The 26771-nt window shown below is 38.0% G+C and overlaps 2 protein-coding genes across 3 annotated transcripts; one reads left to right on the top strand and one right to left on the bottom strand.

Moving 5' to 3' along the window:
* The first annotated feature begins 1662 nt into the window (after positions 1 to 1662).
* On the top strand, positions 1663 to 13073 carry st3gal2 (ST3 beta-galactoside alpha-2,3-sialyltransferase 2). Its single transcript, XM_016230816.1, has 6 exons — positions 1663 to 2399; positions 4456 to 4649; positions 8521 to 8700; positions 9841 to 9886; positions 10042 to 10161; positions 11289 to 13073. Exons 1-6 carry the CDS (start codon positions 1908 to 1910, stop codon positions 11460 to 11462), a joined length of 1206 nt encoding a protein of 401 aa, XP_016086302.1. The 5' UTR covers positions 1663 to 1907; the 3' UTR covers positions 11463 to 13073.
* Positions 13074 to 14777: 1704 nt separating this feature from the next.
* Positions 14778 to 26634, bottom strand: aars1 (alanyl-tRNA synthetase 1). Of its 2 annotated transcripts, XM_016230817.1 has the most exons (22): positions 26547 to 26634; positions 25979 to 26050; positions 24049 to 24216; positions 23779 to 23967; positions 23458 to 23603; positions 23182 to 23373; positions 22694 to 22838; positions 22296 to 22441; positions 22106 to 22214; positions 21782 to 21932; positions 21260 to 21384; positions 20704 to 20848; positions 20435 to 20613; positions 20230 to 20343; positions 19143 to 19349; positions 18724 to 18908; positions 18354 to 18462; positions 17764 to 17877; positions 17537 to 17656; positions 17357 to 17443; positions 17141 to 17254; positions 14778 to 16330 (listed from the first exon to the last, which is right to left on the bottom strand). In XM_016230817.1, the coding sequence occupies exons 2-22, from the start codon at positions 26027 to 26029 to the stop codon at positions 16151 to 16153; spliced, it is 2976 nt and encodes a 991-aa protein (XP_016086303.1). In that variant the 5' UTR covers positions 26030 to 26050; positions 26547 to 26634; the 3' UTR covers positions 14778 to 16150. The 2 variants fall into 2 exon arrangements, with proteins under 2 accessions (XP_016086303.1, XP_016086304.1); XM_016230818.1 differs by lacking the exon at positions 25979 to 26050.
* Positions 26635 to 26771: the final 137 nt, after the last annotated feature.

The raw sequence follows: 26771 nt of genomic DNA on the forward strand, positions 1-26771 counted from the left end.
TTGTTTGATTGGTGATCTAAAAATCATGCAAAACCTCATAATTTTGAATTTCATATAATTTGTCATAACTTCTTTCTTGGTTTAATGTTTTTGACAATTATTTTAGTGTATGTCAGACTTTAGGACTCCTCTGTACATTTTCAATTGTGGTACAGTAAATTAAACATAAATGAAACCTTTTAAAAACATTGTGCTTGATTTTTCTGTGTACATTTCAAAGTCATATTGGTGCAATTTGTATTTAAATGTGGAAAAAATATCTGGAGCAAAACACAGTTTGGCATGTAACGGTGTGAAATATTTGTTTTTAATTATGCATGCCAATATTCTGTGCTTTTTGCCAGTTCTCTGAACATTTGAATATGAAAATCTGTCTTAGAATTTGTGCATACAAAAAAAGTGGGGAAAAAATAACTTATAAATAAAAAATACAAAATAAATACACTGTCTTGTTATTCAGTACTTAATTACTTAATTCTACACTTGTATGTTTCCCTGTAGTTTGGAAGGTCGTCCTGAATCAAGAAGAGCAGCTGTAGACACCAGCAGCTGGATTTCACTACCATCCTAATGCACAGCACCCTCTCAGACTGACGGGTTTTCACTGGCAGCAAACTGGCAGAGAGAAAGAGAGCTCACACAGGTGGGCCAGCAGCAGCATCCCAGAGATTATAGATTTGGAGATTACAGGACAACAGCAGGTCAGGGCACACTGCCTTGTTGAAATCCGAGTTCTCCACCTCACCAATTCCATTAAGAGCTGTCATCGTGAAATTGGCAAGCAAGCCCTGCGACACAACACATTCACATGCACTCGGCTGATCACGTACTCCACTAGCTGCTAGACAGATGCAGTGTTAGAAGAAAATTGGATGCTGTTTTTGTTTGCCTTTTTCTTTAATCCAGCTCCTTGCCGCTCAAATCCCTTTTTGTGCTTGAGCTGTTAGATTCTTTCAATCATCTTTGTTGCTTATTTTTATTTGGTTAATTTTTATTATCCACTGACCTGGAGAGAGTCAAAGTGCTCAAATTATCAAACCATGATGGCAGAATATCCTAAAGTGCTTATCTAGACTGGAATGTTCAAACCACACAGTTAGGAAGGGAAACTGTTGGAACCAGAGGTTCCTCATATTTGAATCTTCAAGCTGCTTTCATTGAAGACACCATAAAGACCAAGGGACAAACGCAGTGGCATGTCTCCACACTTAAAGTAACTCACAGGATACGCAACTACCGCTACATGAATGAGACTGAAAGAATTTGAAGAGTGTTGTAGAATGTAAAGCTATTCAAGATGTCTGCAAAAGAGCTTCATTACAAGACTGGGAGAAAACTCCACCCATTTCCACCTCTGGTTGCGAAGTTCGACAAGGTGGCTCGCTAGACAGAGCGTACGGCTACGGACAAACTGGATTACAGTGACAAACTTGGACTCATAGAGGACTGTAATAGAACAGACACGGTTGACAGCCTAGCTTGTCTGGCACTGAGATGTCAAAACCACAGAGGGGGCTATTCCTCCAACTGTCACTGCAAGGAGAATAGAGCCGATCACACACACGCCTACTAGCAGACTGATTTTTAGAGCCGAAAGACTGGTGTGTGTTTGAACCGTGGCAGTATAGACAGTTCAAAAGTGTGAAAGAAAGAGCTGGAGGAGATCCCATAGTGTAGGGGGAAGAGAGCGAAAATAAAGAGCGGTAAAAGTCTCCACGGCAGCGGTGACACATTGAAAGAGAAGACTGTGACAGACTGGAGATCATCGGTGGCAGTTCACAGGCGCACAGTTTTGTGAGATTCACACACTTTTGGGATTAAAGCCTGTGTCGCTCAGTACACCGAGTAGTACTGAGTCCAGTTTGGTCACGGTGGCAGGGGCCGGTTCATGGCAGTGGGGCGGACGCATGCCGTCTGTGCCTCCACAGCGAGAGGGACGCTTCGGCTTGGGATGGGGTTGGGGTTGGGCTGCATGGGCGCGGGCTCAGAGGGCGGGCGAGCTGAGACCCTGTGTGCCCGCTGGAGTCGGACCTGCGGCGGCAGGGGAACGTGGGGGCATGAGATGCTCCCTTCGCTTCTGCGTGGTCTTGGGATCCCTGGCCCTCCTGTTCCTCACGTCGCTCTTCTTCTCCTTCTCACTGAGAGGAGGAGTCGGCTTGCCTTACTTGGAACCCCCGGGATGGGAAGAGTCACGTAGGGTTAAGCTAGTGCCCAGCTACGCCGGTTCCCACCGGGTCATCCCGGCCGAGAGCTCCCAGCAGAAGACATGTGCCTGCTCTCGGTGCGTGGGTGACCCAGGCGTTTCCGACTGGTTCGACGAGAACTATGACCCGGATATCTCGCCTGTGTGGATTCGGGACAACATTCAGCTGCCTTCAGACGTGTACTACTGGTGGGTGGTAAGTGATCTTATTGTTACTCGCTGCTGCTTTTAGATTTAGAAACCCTTTCAGTTGATGTGGTTAGACTTGCTTTCTACATGCTTTCGACCTCATGCGTTAACTAAATGGAAAAACTAAATTAAATGGCTGCAAAACTGTTGCACGGGAACTCGCACAGTCCTTAATTAAAAGAGACCTAATTTTGTTGTGCTTCTCTCCTTTAAATGAGAGAGGTTAGCAATCTGAAATTGTGCTTATGCATCATGTTTAAGCGACAGGAAGCAAAGAGGCCGTTTTTATTAAAAAGAACATGAGTAATGTCTGAAAAAAAAGTGTGTCAGCTGAAAAGTATAAGTCTGTAATACTTGCTCAGAGTGAATTAAAAGCAGGGCGGGTGCCGGAGTGCATTAAGCAAAAGAAGCAGAAAGATTTTGGGATGAAGGTTGGGAACATGCTTGCACTTATGGAAACGACTGAATTTGACATTTTCTGAAGAAAATGTAAGTGGTGCTGTTAGAATGCTGGGGTGTTCTAGGCAATTGCTAAGATGCTTGATTATTGGTCCAAAAAAAAGCCAGAAAGAAAAACAAAAATGAAAGTAATTGTTTTGGCAATGTTGGACTCATTGGACATTCATTTCAGAGTATAATGGGCGTAATTACTCAAAACTAATTATGTAATTTGTTTTGTTATGAAACTTCTGTTGGACTGATGAAATTCATCTGTGTGGAATTTTTGAATTGCAATGAATTAAATTCCTCTTCCTTTTATTCAAATTCCAATTCAGCATCCTGTGGGCTGTAACAAGTTCAAATCAAATTTAAATTTAATCAAGTCAGGAATTTAAATTGAGATTTTTGCCCAAAACTGCTATATATAAAGATGCATATATAAATTTGTTTTGTTTTGTTTTTTAAAGAAAGCTGTTTATTTGATCAAAAATTCATTAAAAACCACAATATGTTGAAATATTATTACAATTAACAAAAACTTGTTTCTATTTCAAAATGTAATTTATTCCTGTAATGGCAAAGCTGAGTTTCCAGCAGCCATTATTCCAGACATCAGTACCACACGATCCTTCATTATACAGTTGTTTCTAAATATTTTTGTAAAAACCACAATTTAAGTATTCACTAATGAATAAAAGTTTTAAAGAATTTATTTGAAAAATTTATTTTTATAACAATGTGATTGTCTTGTGATCCATTTAAAGCACCCTTAACCCTCTTAAAAATAAAGGTGCTTCAAAAGGTTCTGCACAGCGATGCCATAGAAGAACCATTTTTGGTTCCACAAAGAACCATTCAGTAAAAGGTTATTTAAAGAACCATCTCTTTCTTACCTTTTTGTAATCTGAACAACCTTCTTTCACCACAAAGAACCTTTTGTGAAACAGAAAGGTTCTTCAGATGTTAAAGGTTCTTTATGGAACCATTTAGACAAAAAGGTTCTTCTATGGCATCGTGAAGCACCTTTATTTTTAAGAGTGTTGCTGAATAAATGTATAGAAATCTAAAACATTAAACAAATCTTACTGATCCTAAACCTTTGAATGGTAGTGCATAACTTTCTGTTGATGACAGAATCTTGTATTAAATACAATGGCTCCTGTTATTTGGACGGGCACAGAGTAAATTTGGTGGCTGGCATCTGTACCCGGAAAACATCTGCCAAGAATTATTAGGTCCAGTGGAGACCTGGTAAACTGCCAGTTATTGGCAGCAGGGACCATGAGGAGAAGAAAGGAGGGAGAGAAAACATGGAAAGATAGAGAAGGGGGTTGGTTGGAAGGAAGCCATGTCATGGAGGGATGTCAGAAAAATACAAAAGGAAAGATTTTAAGTCTGGTCTTGGTTTTCAGAACGTGTTTTTGTTGGATCTTTTTTTCTATTCATCACAGCAGAGGGCTTCAGTGGCTAATTGGCTGCCTGGATATTTATTTTAGTATGCATGTGTGCACAGGCAGGTGTGCAGATGGTTTGAAGTTAAAAGATAACTGCCTAACCTTATGTTAGTTTCTTTATTTCGCTCTCTTCCTCCCTCTCTTCTCTTCCCTCTGGGCCTTGTACAGATGTTGCAGCCTCAATTCAAACCCCACAACATCCAGCAAGTTCTACAGAGGCTGTTCCAGGTCATTCCAGGCCATTCCCCGTACGGTTCGTGGGACCCTGCCCGCTGTCTGCGCTGTGCTGTGGTGGGGAATTCAGGAAACCTCCGTGGGGCAGGTTACGGTCCGGTGATTGATGGCCACGACTTCATCATGAGGTGAGTCTTGAAATGTCACCATGTAAAGAAGTAGGGAAAGAAAACAGTCTTTCGAACTGCGTATCATTATATATGCGTATCGTATATTGGTGCCCTGGAATTCAGAATGAGTTTGTCTAGCTCGGTTATGATTTTGGATTTTCAAAGTTGTTTTTAATTGAACACTATTATTTAGGGTTTTTTTCACAACTAACTTGTAGTTTTAGTTTTAGTTTTTTTTTGTGCAGTGTTTTTCCGTTTAGGTTTTATTTTGTGGGCATTTTTTAATAATTAGAATTAAAGGTGATTTCTGTACTTGGCAAAAAATAATGACTTTTCAAACAGGTTTCCTTAAAGGGGTCATATGATGCTATTTTAAAGATCATTATTTTGTGTATTTGGTGTAACAGAATATGCTGACATGCTTTAATGTTCAAAAACACATTATTTTTCAAATACTGTACATTATTGTAGGTCCTCTATGCCCCGCCTCTCTCAAACACGTAGTTTTCAACAAAGCCCCCTCCTTTGACAAGCGCAGTCTGCTCTGATTGGCCAGCTGACTCAGTGCATTGTGATTGGCCGAACACCACAAGCGCGTGTCGGAAATGTAACGCCCCTTACCATAATCGCAGCTTCAGCTTTCAAAGTAAATATCAAGACAGTTAATAATGTCGTTAGTTTTACCATCAGTTCAAGCCCGAAAGGGCAACAGAGTGGCGTGACAGACACAGTGATGATGCAGTACACAAGCCGCGGTTAAGACAGCTGACGTGCTATGATTTCTGACAGACAGTTCACTCTCCTGTGATGTGACCCTATTCCCCTCACACAAACACGACGCATTACTCTGCGCTGTGCAAAACTCCGCATTTGAACAGTCAATAGCAAATACTTAAACTGATAACAAAACATACTTACAGTCGCTGATTCAGAAGCGCCACATTGTCATAGCAAAGTCGGAATTTACCCTTTTTTTTTAAAATAGCCTTTGTGCACAGCCAGCCTTGTACTCTTCCAGGTTCAAAAAAACCGTTGTCCATAAAATGCGTTGCACAAATTCGAACATCTGGGTTGTGCTGTTCTGTTGTAAATAAATCTTAACCAATGATTCCTAATTGCATCTACTTCCGGAGGGCCAAATAAAGTGCTTTTGCTTTCGCACTGAAACACAGCGTCTCACTGACATGGCTGCATCAACACTACTGCTGTTCCTGAAACCACGCCTTCTTTCTTTGCGTGCACATTTGGTCGGCATTATGCTAATATTTCCACATAGTGACGTAGACATGTGGGGGCGTGTTAGAACGAGGCGTTTTAGGTAGGCGTGGTTGACTCTTAACTTTTATAAAGAATATCTCTTTGGATTTGAGACTTTAGTCTTTGCAACTTTACAGATCTTCTTTATGCACCAAGAGCTTGTAACACTCCAAAGAGAAAGGAAAACTTGAAATCGCATCATATGACCCCTTCCATAACACTTCCATAATCATCTTCCATTGGTTGAACAACTGAATAGCCCTGCCCCAAACTGGTAGGATACTCAAACAAATAAAAAATTCTAGTGTAAGCACATATCCACAGTGTTTAAATTTTTTAGGGAACATAATCATAGAAATAGACTACTAGATGCTATAGTAGATTTATTATAAATCGTAATTTAACACTGAAAAAATACATACTTCACCTTTTAAAGTACCCCTATTATGCAATTTTTAAGGTTGCTACTATTGTTTTATGAGTCTGCTAAAACATGTTTACATGCATGCAAGGTCAAAAAAACAGTTAGTTTTCTCAAAAAATATATTTAATTTGACCTCATTTCTAAATGATTCGTAAACGACTCGTGCGAAGCAGTTCAAATAATCAGTCTCTCTAAACCCCTGCTTTCCGTGAGCCCTCACTGCTGTGATTGGTCAGATGGCGCAATCCTTTGTGATTGGTCCAGAGCCATAGAGAGATTGGCTCTGGATTGGTCTACCGTGTACACCACGTGTCGGAAACGAAACGCCCATTGCCATGACCGTCATGGCAATGGGTGTTTCGTTTCCGACACGTGCTGTGCGCGGTAGACCAATTCAGAAATTTTTTTTTAGGGAACATAATCATAGAAATAGACTACTAGCTGCTATAGGAGATTTATTATAAGTAGTAATTTAACACTGAAAAAATACATACTTCACCTTTTAAGGAATCAGTTGGTCAACCAACAGAACAGCTAACACCCTAAAAAAGGAAGCCTTTGATAAAAGCCACATTTATCCATATCAATATATTTATAGTTTTATTTAGCTTATGAAAATGTTTTTAAATCAGCGGTTTTAGTGTGCAATAATAGCTCTGTTTTCTGGGACACTGTTCACAGTCAGATATGGTGGATTGACATTTGCAATTGCGGGTTTCAGTTGAATGAACATGGAAAAGGGCAGAATGTGCGTATTGCCGCTTAAAGAAAAGAGTAAAATAATGGCCTGGGGGAGACGTTGAAGAACAGCGTATGTTTAGTAGAGATCAGAGAGACGGAGCGGCTGAAAGAGATGGAGGTATAAATTGAGGTGCTATTTCAGTCAAGTCTTTATTGATTCAGCTCTGAAATCTTAAATTAATCCTGTCCTCCTCCGTATCCATCTCTTTCTTCTGCCCCACAGCAGCTGTCTCCTCATCACTTTATTTGTTTAACTGCTGTCTGCTTTCATTTTGACACAGTTTAAGAGATGGTTTGAGCTTTCTGCCTGTCAAATGAGTTTGCTGTTGCTGTTTATTGGCTCATATAAGTTTTCCATTGGCTAAAACGATTATTATAAGTAAACAGTATATTGCTTGAAATCAGTTAGCATCCTTGTGCTATACCCACTGCCTTGTGTTTCATGTATATATTGCATACTGGTGTGAATTTTTAGTGAGAATAATATTTTATTTTTATTATGTTATTTATTTATTTATTTTATTTTTTATTGGAGTTTATTTTTAAAAACCAGTGCTAAGCACCAACTACTACTAAACACTACAACAGAGCTGTAGAATAACAAACCCTTCTTGCACTTCCGATAAAAATACAATTTATTGTAAATGAGTATTGTGGTTTCCAGTTTAAGCCTTGCTCTTTGGCCTTTTGTTTATTAGAGTGATGATATAAGAAGAAAACGCTTGAGATTTGATTGGTAAAACGTCTCACTGGCTTTGAGAAAAGCTTTGAGTCTTAAGAAGATAAAGAAAGTATGTACATTTGTTGTTTTGCATTAAAATCTCTAGGACTATTACATCTAAAGTTTTTTAAATCCTGCTGCCTGAATACAAGCTTGAGATTCTATGCGTTGCAAAACCTTGGTGATGTAAGGTAGTTCTCTGAATTTGAGTGAGTACATGTAGAATACAGATTGAATGAGAAAGTGAGGCAGGGTTTTTTTTTTTCTAATCAGAGCATTTTGTCGAGAGGACATGAGCTGTGAAATGGAAGCTCTGACATCCATCGGGGAAACAGACGTGTCTCCTGAATAGACACCGACCCTGTCTGCGTTTCTGTCTGATCCACACCCTCTTTCCATCATCTTGCTTGTCACTTGCAGTCTGTCGCTCTTAAAGGAATAGCTCACCCAAAAACAAAAATCGTGTCTTTTATTTATCCTCATGTCATTCCAAAACCTTAAGATGTTTTTTCTGTGGAACACAAAGGAGAATTTTGAATAATTCCCTGGTTATTATTTTCTGTACAATTACAATGGATGGCAACATTTCTCGCTGGCTGCTTTTTTAGCCGCTTTTTTGCTGTCAACCTGAATGCACTTTCTGTTTGTTCACTTTACTCCGTCATGGGGAAAATAATGAAATGCCAAAGTAATAGGGCTTGAGCGAAAGTGAGGGAGCGTAATTCAATTGGATCTCTGTGTTCCAGGATGAACCTGGCTCCCACTGTAGGGTACGAAGAGGATGCCGGCAGCCGTACCACACACCACTTCATGTACCCAGAGAGTGCCAAAAACCTGGCGGCCAACGTTAGCTTTGTGCTGGTGCCCTTCAAGACTCTCGACCTGTTGTGGATCACCAGTGCCCTCTCCACTGGCCAGATCCGCTTGTGAGAACAATAACACACACACAATTTTAGGGAAAAAAGCTAGATAGCTGCATTCTTTTTTTATTTTAATCTTTTATTTGATGTTTTTATATAAATCATATTTATTTGTATTTTAAATTATTTTATTATTTATTTTAACCACAAATCTCTGTAAATTTACTTAATTCTGTCTGTAAATGAATAAATGAACTATTCAGTTTAGTTTTCAGACACTAGATTTAATTCAAGTTTGGTTGTCGAAATCCTGAATTAAATTTTTTTTTTCATTATGTTGTATATTTTTATTTTAAATGTTTGTTCTCTTTTCTCATTTTCTAATTTTTTAAACCACAGTCTATCATTTTCTATCGCTCTAAAAAAATAGATTGTGACATCCCATCAGTAAATTAGTTGTTCAGTTCAGTTACAGTAAGTTTAATGAAACTATAAGTGAGTTTAATTTGGTTGTTAGAATCTTGAATTTTGATTAGTATTTTTTATTTATTTAAATCTTTCATTTAAAATAAATAAATAAATAAATACATTTTATGTAGGAGGTTTCATACAGTTTCTTCTTTTAACCACAATCAAAAAAATTGGAAATCCTGAAATCCTGCACATCACTTGAACGTGCTTAGTAAATAACTTTAATATGCAACAGGAAGATCTGTTGACCAAATTTTGTCATATTAAAGTTATTTACTTACTAAGCAAGTTTGAGAGGCGTGTGGGATTATTCCAATTTATTTGTGCGATATATTTAAAAGATACACATAGTACCTCCTCCTGATAGAGTGTGACATCCCATTAATAAATTAGTTGTTCATTTTAGCTTTCAGTCACTATGTGAATTTAATGAAATTTTGGTTGTCAGTCCCTGAATTTTGAGTCGTAGCTATAGTAGCTGCAGTGTGGCCAATGAGACATTCATATATTCTGTCTGTGAACACACTGCAGTGTTCTGTACTCAGAAATGCATCATTCAAATCACACACACACCGCCACACATCACAGCGCTTCATCAACAACATTCTCTACTTCACTGAAAAACACCAGAAAGTTAGCACTTAGCAGCAGTTCTGCTCACTGTTTTTTTTATGAAAAGATGAAGAGATGCCAGAAGTGGGAAGACTTATAACTTTATCTTTCCAAATCTCTCAGCACTTATGCTCCAGTGAAGCAGTTTCTGCGTGTGGATAAAGACAAGGTAATATATTCCCATCCTGTCTCTCACAGATTTATCTTCTCTGAATTAAGACACTCTTTAGACCCTGAACAATAGAGCACTAGCAATCTCACATTCAGTCTTTGTTTTCTCTTCTCTGCTATAAATCTGCATACGTATCAAATAATGTCCTGTAGGTTCAGATCTTCAACCCAGCTTTCTTTAAATACATCCATGACCGCTGGACACGTCATCATGGCCGCTATCCCTCCACTGGCATGCTTGTGCTGTTCTTCGCTCTACACGTATGTGATGAGGTGAGATTTTAGGGTATATAATAATGCATATAATTCATACATGACGTTGTAAATTTTTTTCTTGAAATGTGTTCTTGTATCATACTATATTATAAAATATAGCAGTTTTCTAGTGTAATAAGTCATTTATTCCTGTGATGGCAGTGACACAGATACATTTTCAGCAGTTATTACTTTAGTCTTCAGTGTCACATGATCCTGCAGAAATCAGTTTAATATGCTGATTTGGTGCTCAAGAAACATTGCTTATTATCGAAGTTCCAAACAGTTCTGCTGCTTAATATTTTTTGTGGAAATGGTGATACATTTTTCTACAGGATTGTTTGATGAATAGAAACTTTTTTTAGAAATAGAAACAACGTGAAAGTCTCTACTGTCACTTGGGATCAATTTTATGTGTCCTTGCTGAATAAAAGTATTAATTTCTTACTGACTAAAAACTTACTTACTGACCTAATCTTTTGATCTTTAGTGTGAACTACTTACATTTATATTATAAATAATATATAAAGAATATGTGTGTATATAGCTTTTGTTTATAATGTTTAAAAAAAAAGCTTTTAGCTTTTTATATGTAAAAAAAATACTAATTTTAAATGTTACATTTTATTTACATTTTAAAGCTCTGACAGTGACTTCATTTCTGCGTCTTTCTCCATAGGTGAATGTATTTGGTTTTGGGGCGGACAGCAGGGGAAACTGGCACCACTATTGGGAGCAGAAAGTTCCAAACAGTTCTGCTGCTTAATATTTTTTGTGGAAATGGTGATACATTTTTCTACAGGATTGTTTGATGAATAGAAACTTTTATTAGAAATAGAAACAACGTGAAAGTCTCTACTGTCACTTGGGATCAATTTTATGTGTCCTTGCTGAATAAAAGTATTAATTTCTTACTGACTAAAACTTACTTACTGACCTAATCTTTTGATCTTTAGTGTGAACTACTTACATTTATATTATAAATAATATATAAAGAATATGTGTGTATATAGCTTTTGTTTATAATGTTTAAAAAAAAAGCTTTTAGCTTTTTATATGTAAAAAAAATACTAATTTTAAATGTTACATTTTATTTACATTTTAAAGCTCTGACAGTGACTTCATTTCTGCGTCTTTCTCCATAGGTGAATGTATTTGGTTTTGGGGCGGACAGCAGGGGAAACTGGCACCACTATTGGGAGCAGAACCGCTATTCTGGAGAGTTTCGTAAAACAGGTGTCCATGATGCAGACTATGAGGCCCAGATCATTGACAAGCTGGCCAAAGCTGACAAGATCTCTGTCTTTCCTGGAAAGTGAATCTGGGCACCAGGTGCAAAGAAATGGACCGACTGATGGACTACCATAAACAAAACCACCTATTATCCACTTGACACACTTAGTGTGCCTGTTAAACGTGATCAAGAAGTAATTTTTCATGATCTTATTACCATTCTATGCTGTCCCGAATGGACAGGATTCTGGGCAGCAACCCTCATGATGTGGTGGTTTTGAGAGGAGACACTAGTTCTAAATATACTAATGTGCTTTTCCTTGCAAGCCTACCTAAACTAGGACAACTTGACTTGGAACTTGACTTTGCAAGGAACACTAATATCTCACCACTAAACAGCATGTTAGGTATATGTGCTGGGAATGGATTTGGCTTATATTTATGACTTTTGTTGAATAGTGATGATGCGGGAACACTTATCTCATGCCGAGGCCAGGTAGATGAGTGAGACCAACAATCATCATAGTGTATCATAGTACTCTAGTAGTTCTCTGTTGATTCGTTAAAGAGATAGTTGACCCTAAAAATGATCATTTACTCCACCTCATGTCATTCCAATCCTGCATGATTTACTGTCTTCTACATTCAGATATTTTGAAGAATGTTTGAACTGTTTATGTCAATGAAGTCAATGGGTCCAAAGTAGTTTTTGCTACATTACCTTGACAGAATACAGGTTTGGAATGAAATTAAGTTGAGTAAATGACACAATTTTAATTTTTGGGTGAACTTTCCCTTTAACTGAAAGCTTGGATAGTGGCTGGTTGTTTCACTAGTGTTATAGCACTGCAGTTATACTCCTCACGTCACCAGACGCATGTGGCTGAGTGGACTTCCAAGTTCATGCTGTTAAACCAAGCTTTATTTTGTCTTATGAGATATTTTATGTTTCGTTGTTCGTGTTTGAAATGATCATGCTAACAGTTTGTGATCACTGTGTGCGCACAGCAGTCTGAACAACCTTGTTTTTTTGGTTCGTTCATTTTTGCTAATTACGTTTGAGTACTGATCGTTCCTCTGGTCTGAGAAAGATGGACCGATACTCAACACCAGGAGCTAAAACCACCGACGCAGTCCAATATGAACACATATGAGCAATATATTAAGTACATGTGGAGTATGTTTAGAAACCAACGCTACTAAAGGTGTGGTGCTAGTTCTAGAGATGCACTGTGAACAGTGGTAGAGCTTCTTTGTTGATCTTCAGCACACTACTAAATTTAACGTAATAGTGTTATATAATGGAAAACGACAGACAAAAAGTATTCGATTGTGAGATACCGAATATAAGCTTTCATTTATGAAGCCTGATGTATTGCGATACAATTTATGACTAGCTGACAGACAGATCTTGAAGTTCTGGTGGAATTCATTGATAAGTGTTTTCTTGAAGTCATGTAGACACTCCTTTGCAGCTGTTCAGTCATTTACCATCAACAATAGGTGATTTTTTTTATATTTATTGTAAAATTTGTATAGTTTTCCTTGCATAATTTATTACATTATAAATGTTTTAGACCATACGAAGGATAAGCAGAAAGATCCGCTTGAACGACAAGTGCTTTCTACGGAGCCCCTAAAAGGTGGGGTAAGCGATTTCTGGTAGTCAATGTTGACATTTGAAATCACCAAAACAAACACGCCCCTACCCCAAAAGGGTCTCGCCCCTATTTTGATAGCTCCGCCCCACACATACGTACGCAACCCAGGCAACGATTAGTTCTGTGAAACAAAGCAAAACCAATGCTACACTGTGTCTACACCGGACAAGAGCGGCGCGGCGCGGCGCGGCGCGGCACAATACTATGGAACTCATTATAATCAGTGATGCTGTCTACACCATAGATATATATACATATATATGGTCTACACTGGAATGCTGCGCAGCACGACACGACAAATCCCTACTGCTGTGCTCTATTCATGACGTATTGACACAAATTTCAAATGATTTTCAACAGACTCTTTGCCATGTCTGGTGTACTAGACAGACTTTAGCTGTTGTGGTGCAGACACTGTGTTACTCACCTATCGAGAAGAAACAAAGCATCCGATTGCAGGCCTTCCGATCCTTGAGTTCTCTCCAGCGCTGGTAAACTGATCCGATATTTACATGGGTCCTCCTTATTGCCTTAAGCCTTCTTTTGTTCCGCAGACGTTTTCCTCTTCTGTTTTTTATCCGCCATCTCTATCTTTCTGTCGCTCGGCTCGCTAATGTCCGTCCTGTGCACTGAACGCTCTCTCCTCCACATCATGAGTAGACACGCCCCTTACTGCTGATTGGCTACAAGTTTGTTTTGCTAGTCGGCCATATTGAGATGCGCAGTTGGTCACCAAAGAGTTTTATTCCATTACTAATCCTCTTGTTTTTGTTGTTCGATGTTTATGTATTGTGCAGAAAATATGGATTAAGGAAAATAAATTGGCTTGTGATGTTCTTGTATTACTCTTAACAGTATTAATTAATCCTAGATGTTTCTAGTTGGCGAGGAGGGATGTTTCTCTTCTTGTTTTCGTGCCACAGGAGGATCGTAGCCTGCCGAGTGATATTCAGGCAAATCTACTCAAACAATTTATGAAAGACTATGTCCACCTTCTCTGTTCTCTCCATTTGAAATGTTCTGTGGCCAAATTGCATGACGAGATAAATTCCAAATTGGCTTGTTTCTTTATGCTCTTCTTGCTGACGTTCTCAGCACTAAATAATCGGTCTTTGTGGATCCTTATTGTCACATTGAGAGAGCTTTTTCTTGAATTGTTTGTAGTTTTATAGGATGCAAAGTTGAAGGCTGTAAAGTACCGAGTGAGATGAATATTCCAGAGCCTGTTAAGACTAAACTGCTTTGTTTGTTTTTCTTTGCTGCTTTTTCCACGATTATACACATGATTGTGCCTCCAGGATAGATATGTTGAGTGAATGATGCAATTTATTTTCTTTTTTTTCTTGACCCTTTTGAAAGGCTTTACAATAGATCTCCCTATTCCATTTGAAGAAATAATTAATAAAATGGCAGCAAAAAAACCCCAAAATGAAGTTAAAAATGAGGCTACAGTATTTAGACTCCACTTTCAACTTAATGTTGATTCCTGTTCTTCATGAAGGAACCCTCTTCAGCACAGACTGTACATATCCTCGCTGTGCCACTGTTTGCTCTCATTAACTTCTCATTAGTGTCGATATAGTGATTATTGGTCAGTGCTCTCTTTTCTTTCACAACCTCAGTCTTTGTGTAATTCTGGACTGTTTTTATCTTTATGCTACTGTAAAAAATAAACATGTTTAAAAATGGTCTGGCTCTTTGTGTCCAAGGACATTGGTAAACAAGTACACAATTTTGCTCCTTGTCAGAACTGCTTTATTTGATGCAGTACATTTTCATTACAACTTCAGTATTGAATTTAGGATTTTATGAAAGTAATGTTCATGTTCTTTTATCAGTATATGAACAAATGGATACATTTGTACTATTATGGTTTACGTGCTTTGCAACTTCTGTGGAAACAGTGGCATACATTTTTTTTTTTTAAGTTTGATGCCCTCAATATCACTTTCCATCCAGTATACTTTTATATCACTTAAAAAACAGCATAAACATGTTGAATTCTGTGATGTTTTGTGATATAAGTTTAAAACTTTCCATCCTGATAATCAAAATTTTCAAAGGTAGCTAAACTTTAAATTAAGCAGTGACTCATTATAGCTCTTTGTTTCCATCCTTTTTGTCCTCTTGTCATTGTGTAAAGTTATAATTATGTGTTTGTGACTGGAGCATATGTCTGAAAGTCTGTCACACCCATTTATAGAAATTGCAACAAGCATATTGTTTTAAATGAAAAGGTTTAAAAGAGCTCAGAATGTATCGTATAATAAGAATGTTATAGTGATTCAAAATATGTTCACATGGTTGTGCACCTGTAAGCAAGAATGTAATAATAGTACTATGACAGTTATGGATCTCTATAGTTAACCTGAATTTGATTGATTCACGTAGTTAGAGCTGACAAAAATCACCAGATAGTGTATTCAGTTAACAACTATACACATGCTCAAACATACACGACTCCACATAACAATGAAAAGTCATTTATGCATTTGAAACCATTTTTTATTACCATTATCAAGTGATAAATTTCATGTGACAGGTGATTAATGGCTAGTTTCCCCAAAACAGATGCTAGAAGAGCTAGTTAAAGGTTAACAGTGTTGACATGAATTTTCCTGAACCATTACGAGATCCTTCCCTTTAAAGAGAAACCAACAATTCTACAAATGTAATGGAAACTCTTAGGATAAAAAGACACTTTCAGATAGCGTGATAATGACAATAATTTTCTTCCTCATCAATTGCTCCTAATGATAACAAATGACCATGAGGTTGATTTTAGCTAGCAGAACATTTAACTGAATCTACATGTAATAATCCAATCAGAAAGCATGCACAGCCCATGTGCTTTGCATCAGAGTCAGGACGGTTTGATGGATCAGTTAACACATATGCAATGCCCAAATTTACCAAGAGCGGGCACTGTATATTTCCCTTCCTATTCATAATTGACCAATTACATTTCTGTACAGTTTTTACATTTTCTGCCCTGGAATGTCCAGTTTGAAAATTTAGCAAGCAGAGCTAGAACAGGACAGGAGGAAGGTTAAGACCAAACTAAGGACCTCTATCCAGATAAATCTCACCTACAATGCTATCTCTCTCTTTCCTTAATTTTCACCCAGTTTGAGGCGGGCAAACTCATTGGCCAGCTGTAGAGCCTCCTGTATGCAGTGTGTGTTTCTACCCGTGGCCTGGGCAGACATGTCTTTACCACCTCCTTTTCCGTCCAGCAGAGGGCACACTTCCTGAACCCACTCACTGGCCTTCAGGCCTTGGTTTGCAACATCCTGGGAATACAATCAGAGCACATACATTGGTGAATTTAAATTGATACTTTACATATGCATTATTGTGTCTAGTACTATGTAAGTCAAAGTAATAATTTAACCAACAAAATATGGAATCTGAAACATTTTACTTCTGGAGGTTGGCTGTATAGCAAAGTTTTTCAGAGGAAAGGTGAGCTATTACTCATTGAAAAATACTTAATTCAATATTTCATCATTCAAACATTTAGGGTCAGTAATTTTTTTTTTTTTTTTTTTTTGAAAGAAGCCCCTTTATGCTCACCTAGGCTGCTTGTATTTGATAAAAAAAATGATATATATATATATATATATATATATATATATATATACAGTAACAGAGAAACATTGTAAAATATTACAATTGAAAAATATTTGTTTTCTGTTTTAATATATTTTAAAATTGTATTCCTGTGATGACAAAGAATAATTTTCAGCAGCCATTACTCCAGTCTTCAGTGTCACATGATCCTTCAGTATCATTGTAATATGCAGATTTTGTGCTGAATAAACATTTCTTTTCATCAATATTGAAAACCATTGTGCAGTTTAATATTTTTTGTGTAAACGGATCGTTTTTTTTCAGGATTCTTTAATGAATTTATAGTTCAAAAGAACAGCAATTATGTATGTAAAAGTCTTCGCTTTTGTTCAATTTAATGTGTCCTTGCAGATTCAAAGTATTATTTTTTTCACAACAAGAAAATCTTGTGTTTTAAAGTAGATCTGGTTAAATATTTTAAGAGAGCCCTCAGCCGTCTTACAGAATAAGGTCCTCTCTAACACATTTACCTGAGGCACTTGGCACAAGCAGATAATTTTCCCCACATCGTTGTCCACAGCAAAAAGCATAGCAGCAGTCTGTGGTGAATTTGTCTTCAGCAGCTTCAGAGACTCATTCAAAGCCTGTGGACGCACAGACAAATCATTAAGACTTTCACTGCAGACAAGAACAAAATTCAGTTCAAGTATAGACTCGTAATTTTGAAAAGACAATGAGAGAGTTACCTTTGCAGATGCCCCATTCTCCATCTCCATCACAATTAGAGGTTGGTTTGGGTTAGTTTCGATGATCTCCTTTGTCTTTTCCAGGACCTAAAATTTAAATATAATGTGTTCACAGTTGGTCTTTGACTTTCCAAGAACCTCAGTGACTAACTATCAGACAACAGAATCATATTCTCTTACCCTCTTCTGTACATCAGCCTTGCTGGCACGGTCCAGGTCATCCATGATCTTCTTAAGACCTTTCAGGGAATCCCTCATTTCATCCTTCCGCCACTGAGAGGTGACTGCAGTGCCCAGGGCCTGAATATACATGCATACACTGATCAAGTTATACATCGATGGGTAAAAATCAGACACACCACTGATTCTAGACAGGTGAGAGCAGAATGTGTCGGAGCGGAGCTCACCTCTGTCATATCAGCAATCTCCTTCTGAATATCTTTATTAGGGGAGGTCTGAGCTTTCACTTTCTCTGCCATTGCATCTAGTTCTTGCTTCAGTGCATCAGCTTTCCTCTGGGCCTGACAACACAAACATCAATCTGTCAAGAACTATTAGAAATGGGAATCTAGGAACTTCCTAAATGATTTACCCACCAATAATTCCTAAAATACTGCACTAAAAAAAGTATCTTCAAAAGAAAAAAACACTGTTCTGAATGTGTATTTACATGTTGTTACATGAATGATCAGTTAGTAATTACACTGAATTAGCTCTCACAATTATAAAGCACATTCTTTGTGAGTCTTCATGATTGATTTGTTGAATAGAACTGGTTCAAAAGAATAATTTGTTTGTCAATCAAACTACACTAGCCAGACTGTGCGTGCAAACAGCAAGAAAACACAACAGACATATTTAATCCTTGTATTATTTCATATCACATTCACATCAGACAGCAAAAACCGGTTATACATTCCCAACCCTAAATCAGATACTAAAGTATCAGTTAAAAACAAAAAGTGTGCATATTCATGTTGGCCCTGCCTCCTCTAACCTTCTGAGCCTCTGCTCCAGTCACTGCCACAATCCTCCTGATCCCTTTAGCGATGGCCTCCTCTGATACGATCACAAATGGTGCAGCATGACCAGAGTTCTGCAAGTGCCTATGGGTAAAAATGATCAAACAGAAACAAATATTGCTTTCTTAAACATTTTGATTCCATTAACAAAAAACATTACTAATCTAAATTTTCCATTCATTATTCATAATTTATCTATAAAGCATTGACAGGGCAAACTTCTGAATATTACATAAAAAGTGATATTTTTGTTCATATTCACAGAAAACTAGATGTCCTGCTAGAGCCAGAGGGCCTACATCTGCAATACTAAAAGTTTATAATATTAAAATTTGATGTTCATACGTTCCGCCGCAGAACTCGATGGAGGTGAGTGAGCCCGCAGGGCTGTTTGGATCAGCCAGCAGCTCCTCCACTGGGACGCCAATAGACACCACTCTAACAGGATCAGGGTACGTCTCATCAAACACTGCCCGCAGACCTTGGATAGCTTTAGCTGCTGCAAGAGGGGAATCCAGGGCGTAAACCGGCTGATGAAAAACATACAGAGCATTTCAGTTTGCGAGACAAAATATGAAAAAAATACAAGTGTTCTCAGGGATACGTAAACTGTATATCTGTATTCAACTAACATATTGAAAAAGAGCTTAATTGTTCCGTTTTCAGAATATCTGCACTGTGAATACAACATGTCAAAATGGTCTCAAGCAATATGAATACAAAGTGTTTGATTGAAGTGTGCAAGTCTGTTGAATGGGCCTGACCTTGGCATCACGAATCACGGTTGAGGCGATCTCTTCTGTGCGCCGCACTTCATCTGTGCTCATGGCTCCTTTTGCTGTGAAGTCAAAGCGCAATCTGTCTGGAGCAACCAAAGAGCCTCGCTGATCTGCCTCTCCCAGCACTGAGCGCAAGGCAAAGTTAAGGATGTGCGTGGCGGTATGGTTACTCATGATGGGCCTACGACGAGCCTGAGAAAGAAAAATAGGGGAATTATGTTGCATTCTATGTAATATCCTATTCATGTGTCAAGTCATCTCTCTTTTTTGCCTAAACCAGATGCTATAAAACATTTTGAAGGTGACAACTCAACAGTGTTGGGGAGTAACTAGTTAGATGTAACGGAATTACGTCATTTAATTACAAAATAAATGTACTGAGAAAAAAAAATGTGTAATTAAATTACAGATACTAATGAAAATGTTAACGATTACAAAAGGGGTTACAACTGAATGTTTTTTTTTTTTTTTTGCATTGACTGCTCTAAAATATGAGACACCAATGCTTCAGGAGTTTATGACACAGAATGGGACACATGCTTATTTGACAACTATTTTATTTCCTATTTGGGTTTATGTATATGCATTATTTTTTAAGATTAACTGTTTTTTTTCCCCAGTGTTTCCTGTCGTAGCTATGAAAACATTTGATTTCAAAAACAGTATCATGGCTATTAAACTATTTCTTATGATTTTAAATCTGTATTTATCCTCAGAACAATCTCAAAGTAAAAAGAGGTGTTAAAGGCTAATTTTGTGGTGGCTGTGCTTTAAAACTTAATTTTTATAATCTTAATTCAAGTGATGAAGTATTTTGAGAAATCTGACAGTAATCAGTATTGAGTCCTACTGTAAGTTTGACCCTGCCTGGTTTAAATGCTTCAAAATGATTAACAGCTGAAAATATTCATTAGAATATTCAACGTAATCAAAAATAATCAAATGTAATCAGTTACATTACTTCAGTAAAGTAACTGAAATAGTTACACTACTTATTAGATTTTAAATAGGATAGCTTGTAATCTGTAACCTATTACATTTCCAAAGCAACCTTCCCAACACTGTAACATACCTCGTCTACGTGCATAGTTAGGCGGTCTCCAACCTTCAGTGTGCCGTATACCGTACCAATATGCAGCGCGTACCCTCCGCGCACCTGAGTATTCTTCACGGTGAACTCCATCCTCTGAAGCAGCACAATAAAACATGACAGCACCATGAAGCATAACTAAATCAGGCAGTTCAGCTTCTTTAAACAACCACTCTCAGTTTCTTACATCCTCAGCAGAGTCGTTTTCTCGGAGCATGTAGCCTTCATCAAAGCTCTGGCCACCCTGCTCGGCGTAGAAAGAGGTTTTGTCGAGCAGCACTCCACACTCTTGACCTGTGGTCGCCTCATCAACAAATGCACGCTCCCTCCTGAGAGCCAGCACTGTGCCCACTGCCTGTTCAAACTCTGAGAGGGACACACAATGTCACAAGCGTGAAAACCTATGCATAATCAAACTGTAAAAATCAAGAGGAATAGCAAAGGTGTAATTCATACCATAGTTGCCGTTCTCATTTGAAGTGTACTTGTACTTGAGGCTGTCATCAGTGGCAGTGACACCTTTGTTTCTGAGCTCTTCAATAGCGTAGATGTCCAGCATGATGTGGTCCTCGTCCCCAGAGCCTTTGCCCTGAGACTTCAACTGTGTGCACAGATATTTTAATTAGACTAATTTACATTAATACAAAACACTTAAATTACTGTTACCCGTTGATATTGTATATATACTGGATTAATATCTCGGATGACACAGGATTTTACCTATTTAACCTATTTGAACATCTAGATTAACTTCATATACATATTCAAAATTCCCTTGTATATATATATATATATATATATATATAGCTACACAACATTATAATTGAAAGTATGAGGTATTTTCATTTTAAGAGCTTAGACTACATTTAACAGTACTATTAAATTAGTATTTTTAATCACTGATATCGGTGCCACTGAGTTCTGGTAGTGTCCTCTGTGTGTTTTATAACTGTGAAATTATTCTGAAATTATAAATGGAAATGGCACTGTATGGAAGAATGAACATTTAAACCTGAGCAGCTTTCTTCTCATCCTCAAAGGCCTGCATGTCCACTCCCATTCCTCGTTCCTCAGCGATCAGGGCAGTGAGGTCCAGAGGAAAACCATAAGTGTCATACAGCAGCCAGGCTGTGTCACCTACACAAAACAGTGGCATTTATGGCGAAAAAAGTAAACAACAGCTTTAGAATGTGGATTTAAGCATAAGGGGGGGAAAAGGAAAATTTGAGAGAAAAATAAATCTCTTTACAATTCAGTCTCAGGCCAGATTCAGTCATTTGAATTATGATTATTACTTTTTAAGTTCATTATAAATTAAATTATTATAATACAGTAACAATACTATAGTAATAAAACTTGTACTGTAAAATAAATCTGTATTTAATAAGTATAATTTTACTTTTCAGATCGACGGTAAACTTAGATTTATAAACAATTTTCATTATAAATTTGGGGAAATGGTTGGAGATTGTTTTATTTTCAAATGCATGTTACAAATATTGATTAGGGTTCTTTGTGTTATTATGTGCTTTACCTGGTATAGTCTTGCTGTCTCCAAGACTCTGGATCTTGCGGTCCAGGATGCGGCGTCCCCTGCTAAGGGTCTTAAGGAACTGTACCTCCTCCTCATTGATGATGTCCTTTACCATATCAGGATCCTTCCGCAGCTCTGGAAAAGCATCACCCTGTAGAGAGCAATGAACCATTAAATGGCCATCAGAGAGATATGTCTAATTAAAGAGCATCTCAATGTTTCAGCAGCTGCCACTTTGAATCACTGTCAAAGCTGCAAACAGGGAATCCTTATTCACATAAAATCAGGAGGAAAAATATAGTGTCTGAGAGGTAGAGGCCTTACCAGAGACTCAACCACCACATCTACTAAAGAGGCAAAGAAGCCCTTCTGTGCACCCAGCTTCTCGTGAGCGTATCGCACAGCACGACGCAGAATCCTCCTCAGCACATAGCTGCAACACAAAAACAGGGTCACATACACATACATTGACTAAATGCCAATTGCTCAGCATATAATAACACAATCATCTCACCCCCTGCCCGTGTTGTCAGGCCTGCCGCCATCAGACAAGGCAATGGTAATGGTGCGGGCGTGATCAGCCAGGACACGGTATGCCATGTCAATACCATCTGTGTCTTCTGCCCCAACTTTTCCTGTGTATGCCCTGGCACCTGTTCCCTGAGAACCAAGAAATTATTTTTAGCAATGTGCAAAACAGTATTTAGTCAGGTTTTCTATGATATTACCTTCTGAATGGCTTCAAAATAAGGGATGAACAGGTCTGTGTCGTAGTTGGACATCTTGTTTTGCAGCACACCCAACTTTTCCTGTGTATGCCCTGGCACCTGTTCCCTGAGAACCAAGAAATTATTTTTAGCAATGTGCAAAACAGTATTTAGTCAGGTTTTCTATGCTTTTCTATGATATTACCTTCTGAATGGCTTCAAAATAAGGGATGAACAGGTCTGTGTCGTAGTTGGACATCTTGTTTTGTAGTACAGAGACCAAGCGTTCCAGTCCCATCCCTGTGTCAATGCTCTTCTTGGGCAGAGGCTTTAGAACGGTCTCTGATTCTCTGCATAGAGAGATCATATACATATGCATTTAAAACAAGTCAAATTGAAAATTAAAAATGGCTGCCAAAATTAATACTGCTGAACGGTTAATTAATAATAATCTTATTGCTAAAATGTCAAGTTTCTTGGACTAAAACTAGACTAAAATGTTGAGACTTTTAGTCACCTAAACCTTGACTAAAATTAAATAGGATAAGGTTGACTAAATATGATAAAAACTAACAAGGACATTTTAGCCCGGGACTAAGGCTAAAATGAAAATAGCTGACAAAATTAACACTAGTGTAAACTTAGTAAACTGTTTCCATTTTTAGCTGTAGTTAGCAAGGAGCAGTAATTTACCTGTTAAACTGGATGAACACAAGGTTCCAGATTTCAAGCACATTCGGGTCATCCATGTTGACCAGGTGGGCGGCATCTCTGCCTCCAATGCGATCATAGTGGATCTCGCTGCAGGGTCCACATGGACCGGTGTCCCCCATCTCCCAGAAATTATCTTTCATGCTCCCCGGCAGAATACGACTCTCCTCCATTCTAAGACAGAGAGAAGAGAAACAAAAAATATTTAACAATTTCACATCAATAACTTAATACACCTTGTACAGATTCTGTACTCACCCCAAGTCCAGCCATATCTGCTTGCACTCCAGGTCAGGCTCTAGGCCTGCGTCAGCATGACCACCAAAATAAGTCACATAGAGTCTACCAATAGGTATACCAAACTCTTTCGTCAGCAGCTCCAGTGCCATCTCGCAGGCCAGGTGCTAGAGACAGAATGAGCAAAAGAAAAATAAAGGGATGCAAAGAGAAAAGGCCAAAATTTGTTTTTCCATTTATAATTTTAGCAGCACATAAATATAGCAAAACAAGTAGCACCAGTACTATAAAGAAAAACGCCACGATTTTACAATACGTAATACTTTTCTATCCATCTCTTACTTTAAAATAATCTCCAAAGGACCAAGATCCCAACATCTCGAAGAATGTATGATGGTACACGTCTTTGCCCACATCATCAAGGTCATTGTGTTTGCCGCCGGCACGAATGCACTTCTGTGTGTTTGCAGCACGATGAAGTCTGGCCATAGGGTGGGATGGGTCGATGGTGTTGAGGAAGATGGGCTTGAACTATAAAAAACAATTAATTGTTTCCAACAAATTAGGCACTTATGTTCGCCCATTTTTGTAAGTAGGTTCAAATCTCTTTACCTGGTTCATCCCAGCATTGGCGAAGAGCAGAGTGGGGTCATCAAGCGGAATGGTGGCCGACGAGTGGACGTACTGGTGCTCATGTCGGCGAAAGAAGTCGATGAACTTCTCACGGATTTGTGCAGCAGTCAGTGAAGAGTCCATGTTGGTTGTGTTTTTCTCAGGTGACTGGAGATATATATACAAACACACAGTGAGCCGGAAACCGGTTTCACAAAAACAGTGGGTGGAGTAAACATGCAGCTGCTTTGTACTGCTGTTAACTGATAACTATTAAAAGAATCTGTTATGGACACCTGCAGCCTGTAAGAATATCACGCACACCTCACGATCACTGCATCAATACTGGGACATGCGAGGGAGGAATCTGGTCAAAGCTTGCAAATTCACCAAACAGACTAAATCCTTTCTGACATGCAGGGAAATTAAGCTAAGGGGAAAACACATGACTAAATGACTTCTTTATGTGGATAAAAGGAACTTTTTGTGAATATAAACACAAAAATATAACTATGAAAATGAAAATAGCACATCAAACCATACAAAATATCTCCTAGAAACTTAAAATTAAATCAAATACTTGGTCTGGAATTGAGAAACCATCTTCTGCGCTGAAGTGAAGCTCCTCAGCAGGTGGAGCCAGTATGCAGCAAACAAAGTCATCCCTGAAGTAATTACAGCACCACTCCCATAACAACTAATCCAAAATATAAAGACATCTTTTTCCTAAAGTCAACCCATAAACACTCAAGCCATGCATGCCAAGAACTTAACTGCTTCAACATCTACACACTGAGAGACAGAATTTCCTTGCTATAATGACGTGGACTTAAATATTGATAAACCTGATTTACAATCAATATCAGGGCTCAACCATAAGTATCACAGTTTTACTCGTCCTGTCAATGTTTTACTGGAACCAATGGAAAAATAGCCTAATTTTAAAAAATTCATAGAATTTAATTAAATTACGTATTTGCAAAACAACAACACCAATTAAAACTCCCTGATACATATAGATTCACATAAACACACCTTTCCTGAATACAGATACTAGTGTTTATAAGTTTCAACCTACTCTAAATTAAGTTTCCAAGACACAAGTCATAACGTTTCCTTGAATACATAATTAAATCATCAAAATTTAACAATCATCCCAAAAATAAAAACACATGATGATGCTCTCATGTCACTCCAAGATAAATCACTGTTGTTGTATTTCCTAATTCGTATGCTGTCTTGAACAAAAAGCTTCTTTTAAATGAATAAATGTAATCTAAAACTCTTGATATTTATAGATTCATATAAACACATCTTTCCTGGAAATTGTTATTTATTTTACTAATATGTAAAATCACTATAATTTTTAGCCTATTCAGTCTGAATTATGCATCTAAGGCTAATAAAAATCATAATTAAATCATCAAAATTTGACAAGCCTCAAAGTCACACACATGCATGATGAACAAACTTCCTTAGGATGAATCCCATTTGTTATATTGCCTTGTTCGCAAGTTGGTTTAAATAAGAGCTTCTGCTAAATATAAATGTAGTGACAACGCAGTGCTGTCAGGTAGCACAGGGTTGCTCTTATTATTAACATACTAATAAAACCCTCACTGAGATTAAATCTCTTAAAGGAGAGACCTGCCAAAGACTGCTGCAAAGAAGACAAAAACAAGCAGTGCACACCTGGCAAATCAATAGACCATTTCAAAGGAATTTTTAAAAAAGAAATAAAGCAAAAGTAAATGCTGACAGGGAACTTCCTTAATGCTGAGCCCTGAATATAAAATCCAAACAATACAGAGTAAAACACATCTGGCAAAGCCTCCCGAAGGATCATAAAAATCAGGCACATGACATGATGCACTAAAATTAGTGAGCAGAGAAAGTCAACAGACCAAGACCTGCACACAGTGAGCTTCACCTGACAACAGAAGAAAGCTTTGGCACATAAAAAAGTGAGATGAAGAGCCATAGATAACGATGCTCTATGATCCTAGAGAAAGTAAATATGCTTTAGTGTAATAACTGCATTCTGAATAAGAACTCATTCAGAACCATATAAACGTAAATGACATGAATTTCCACACATATATATGAAAACTGGAATCTGATTTTTGCTGCACTGCATTACCAGTGCACTGGCATAGGCCAAACCCCTATAGACCACAAGTATGATGCAAGCTTGAGCTGACTTGCATGCACATCAACATCTCCATTCGGATTTGCATTCTATATTACATAAGTAACCCGGTCATTATGTCAAGGTAACTTACAAAGAGTGGCGGATAATTCAGTCGTTCATATTTATTTTACACTCGCGTGCTTCCCCTAAGCACGAGACAAGGCTAAGCTGGCAATCCAGTCATTCAATGAAACACCATTTACAGTTAATTGGATTCATGTGGTCTCGTGATACAGGTCACAAAGACATATAATAAAAATAACAACAAATAACGCGTAGAAGCAAATGCAAATCTTATAAAACTTACGGGATAATATTCTTGTAACCGCCTCAGACGCCAGTCACACTACGTTACTTCCCCCACGCCGGCTGAAACCAAAAGGAGAGTAGAAGCACCGCCCACAACACACATGATTGGTTTAGGAATATTGATGTTTCAGTGTACGTAGTTTCTATTGGTTTAGAATGCTTTCGATCAAAACAAAGACGAGCTTGGATATGTCCACGGTGTAAAGGACGGAACTGGATGATG

Source organism: Sinocyclocheilus grahami, unplaced genomic scaffold (assembly GCF_001515645.1).
Source record: "Sinocyclocheilus grahami isolate Dianchi unplaced genomic scaffold, SAMN03320097.WGS_v1.1 scaffold377.1, whole genome shotgun sequence".
Lineage (NCBI taxonomy): Eukaryota > Metazoa > Chordata > Actinopteri > Cypriniformes > Cyprinidae > Sinocyclocheilus > Sinocyclocheilus grahami.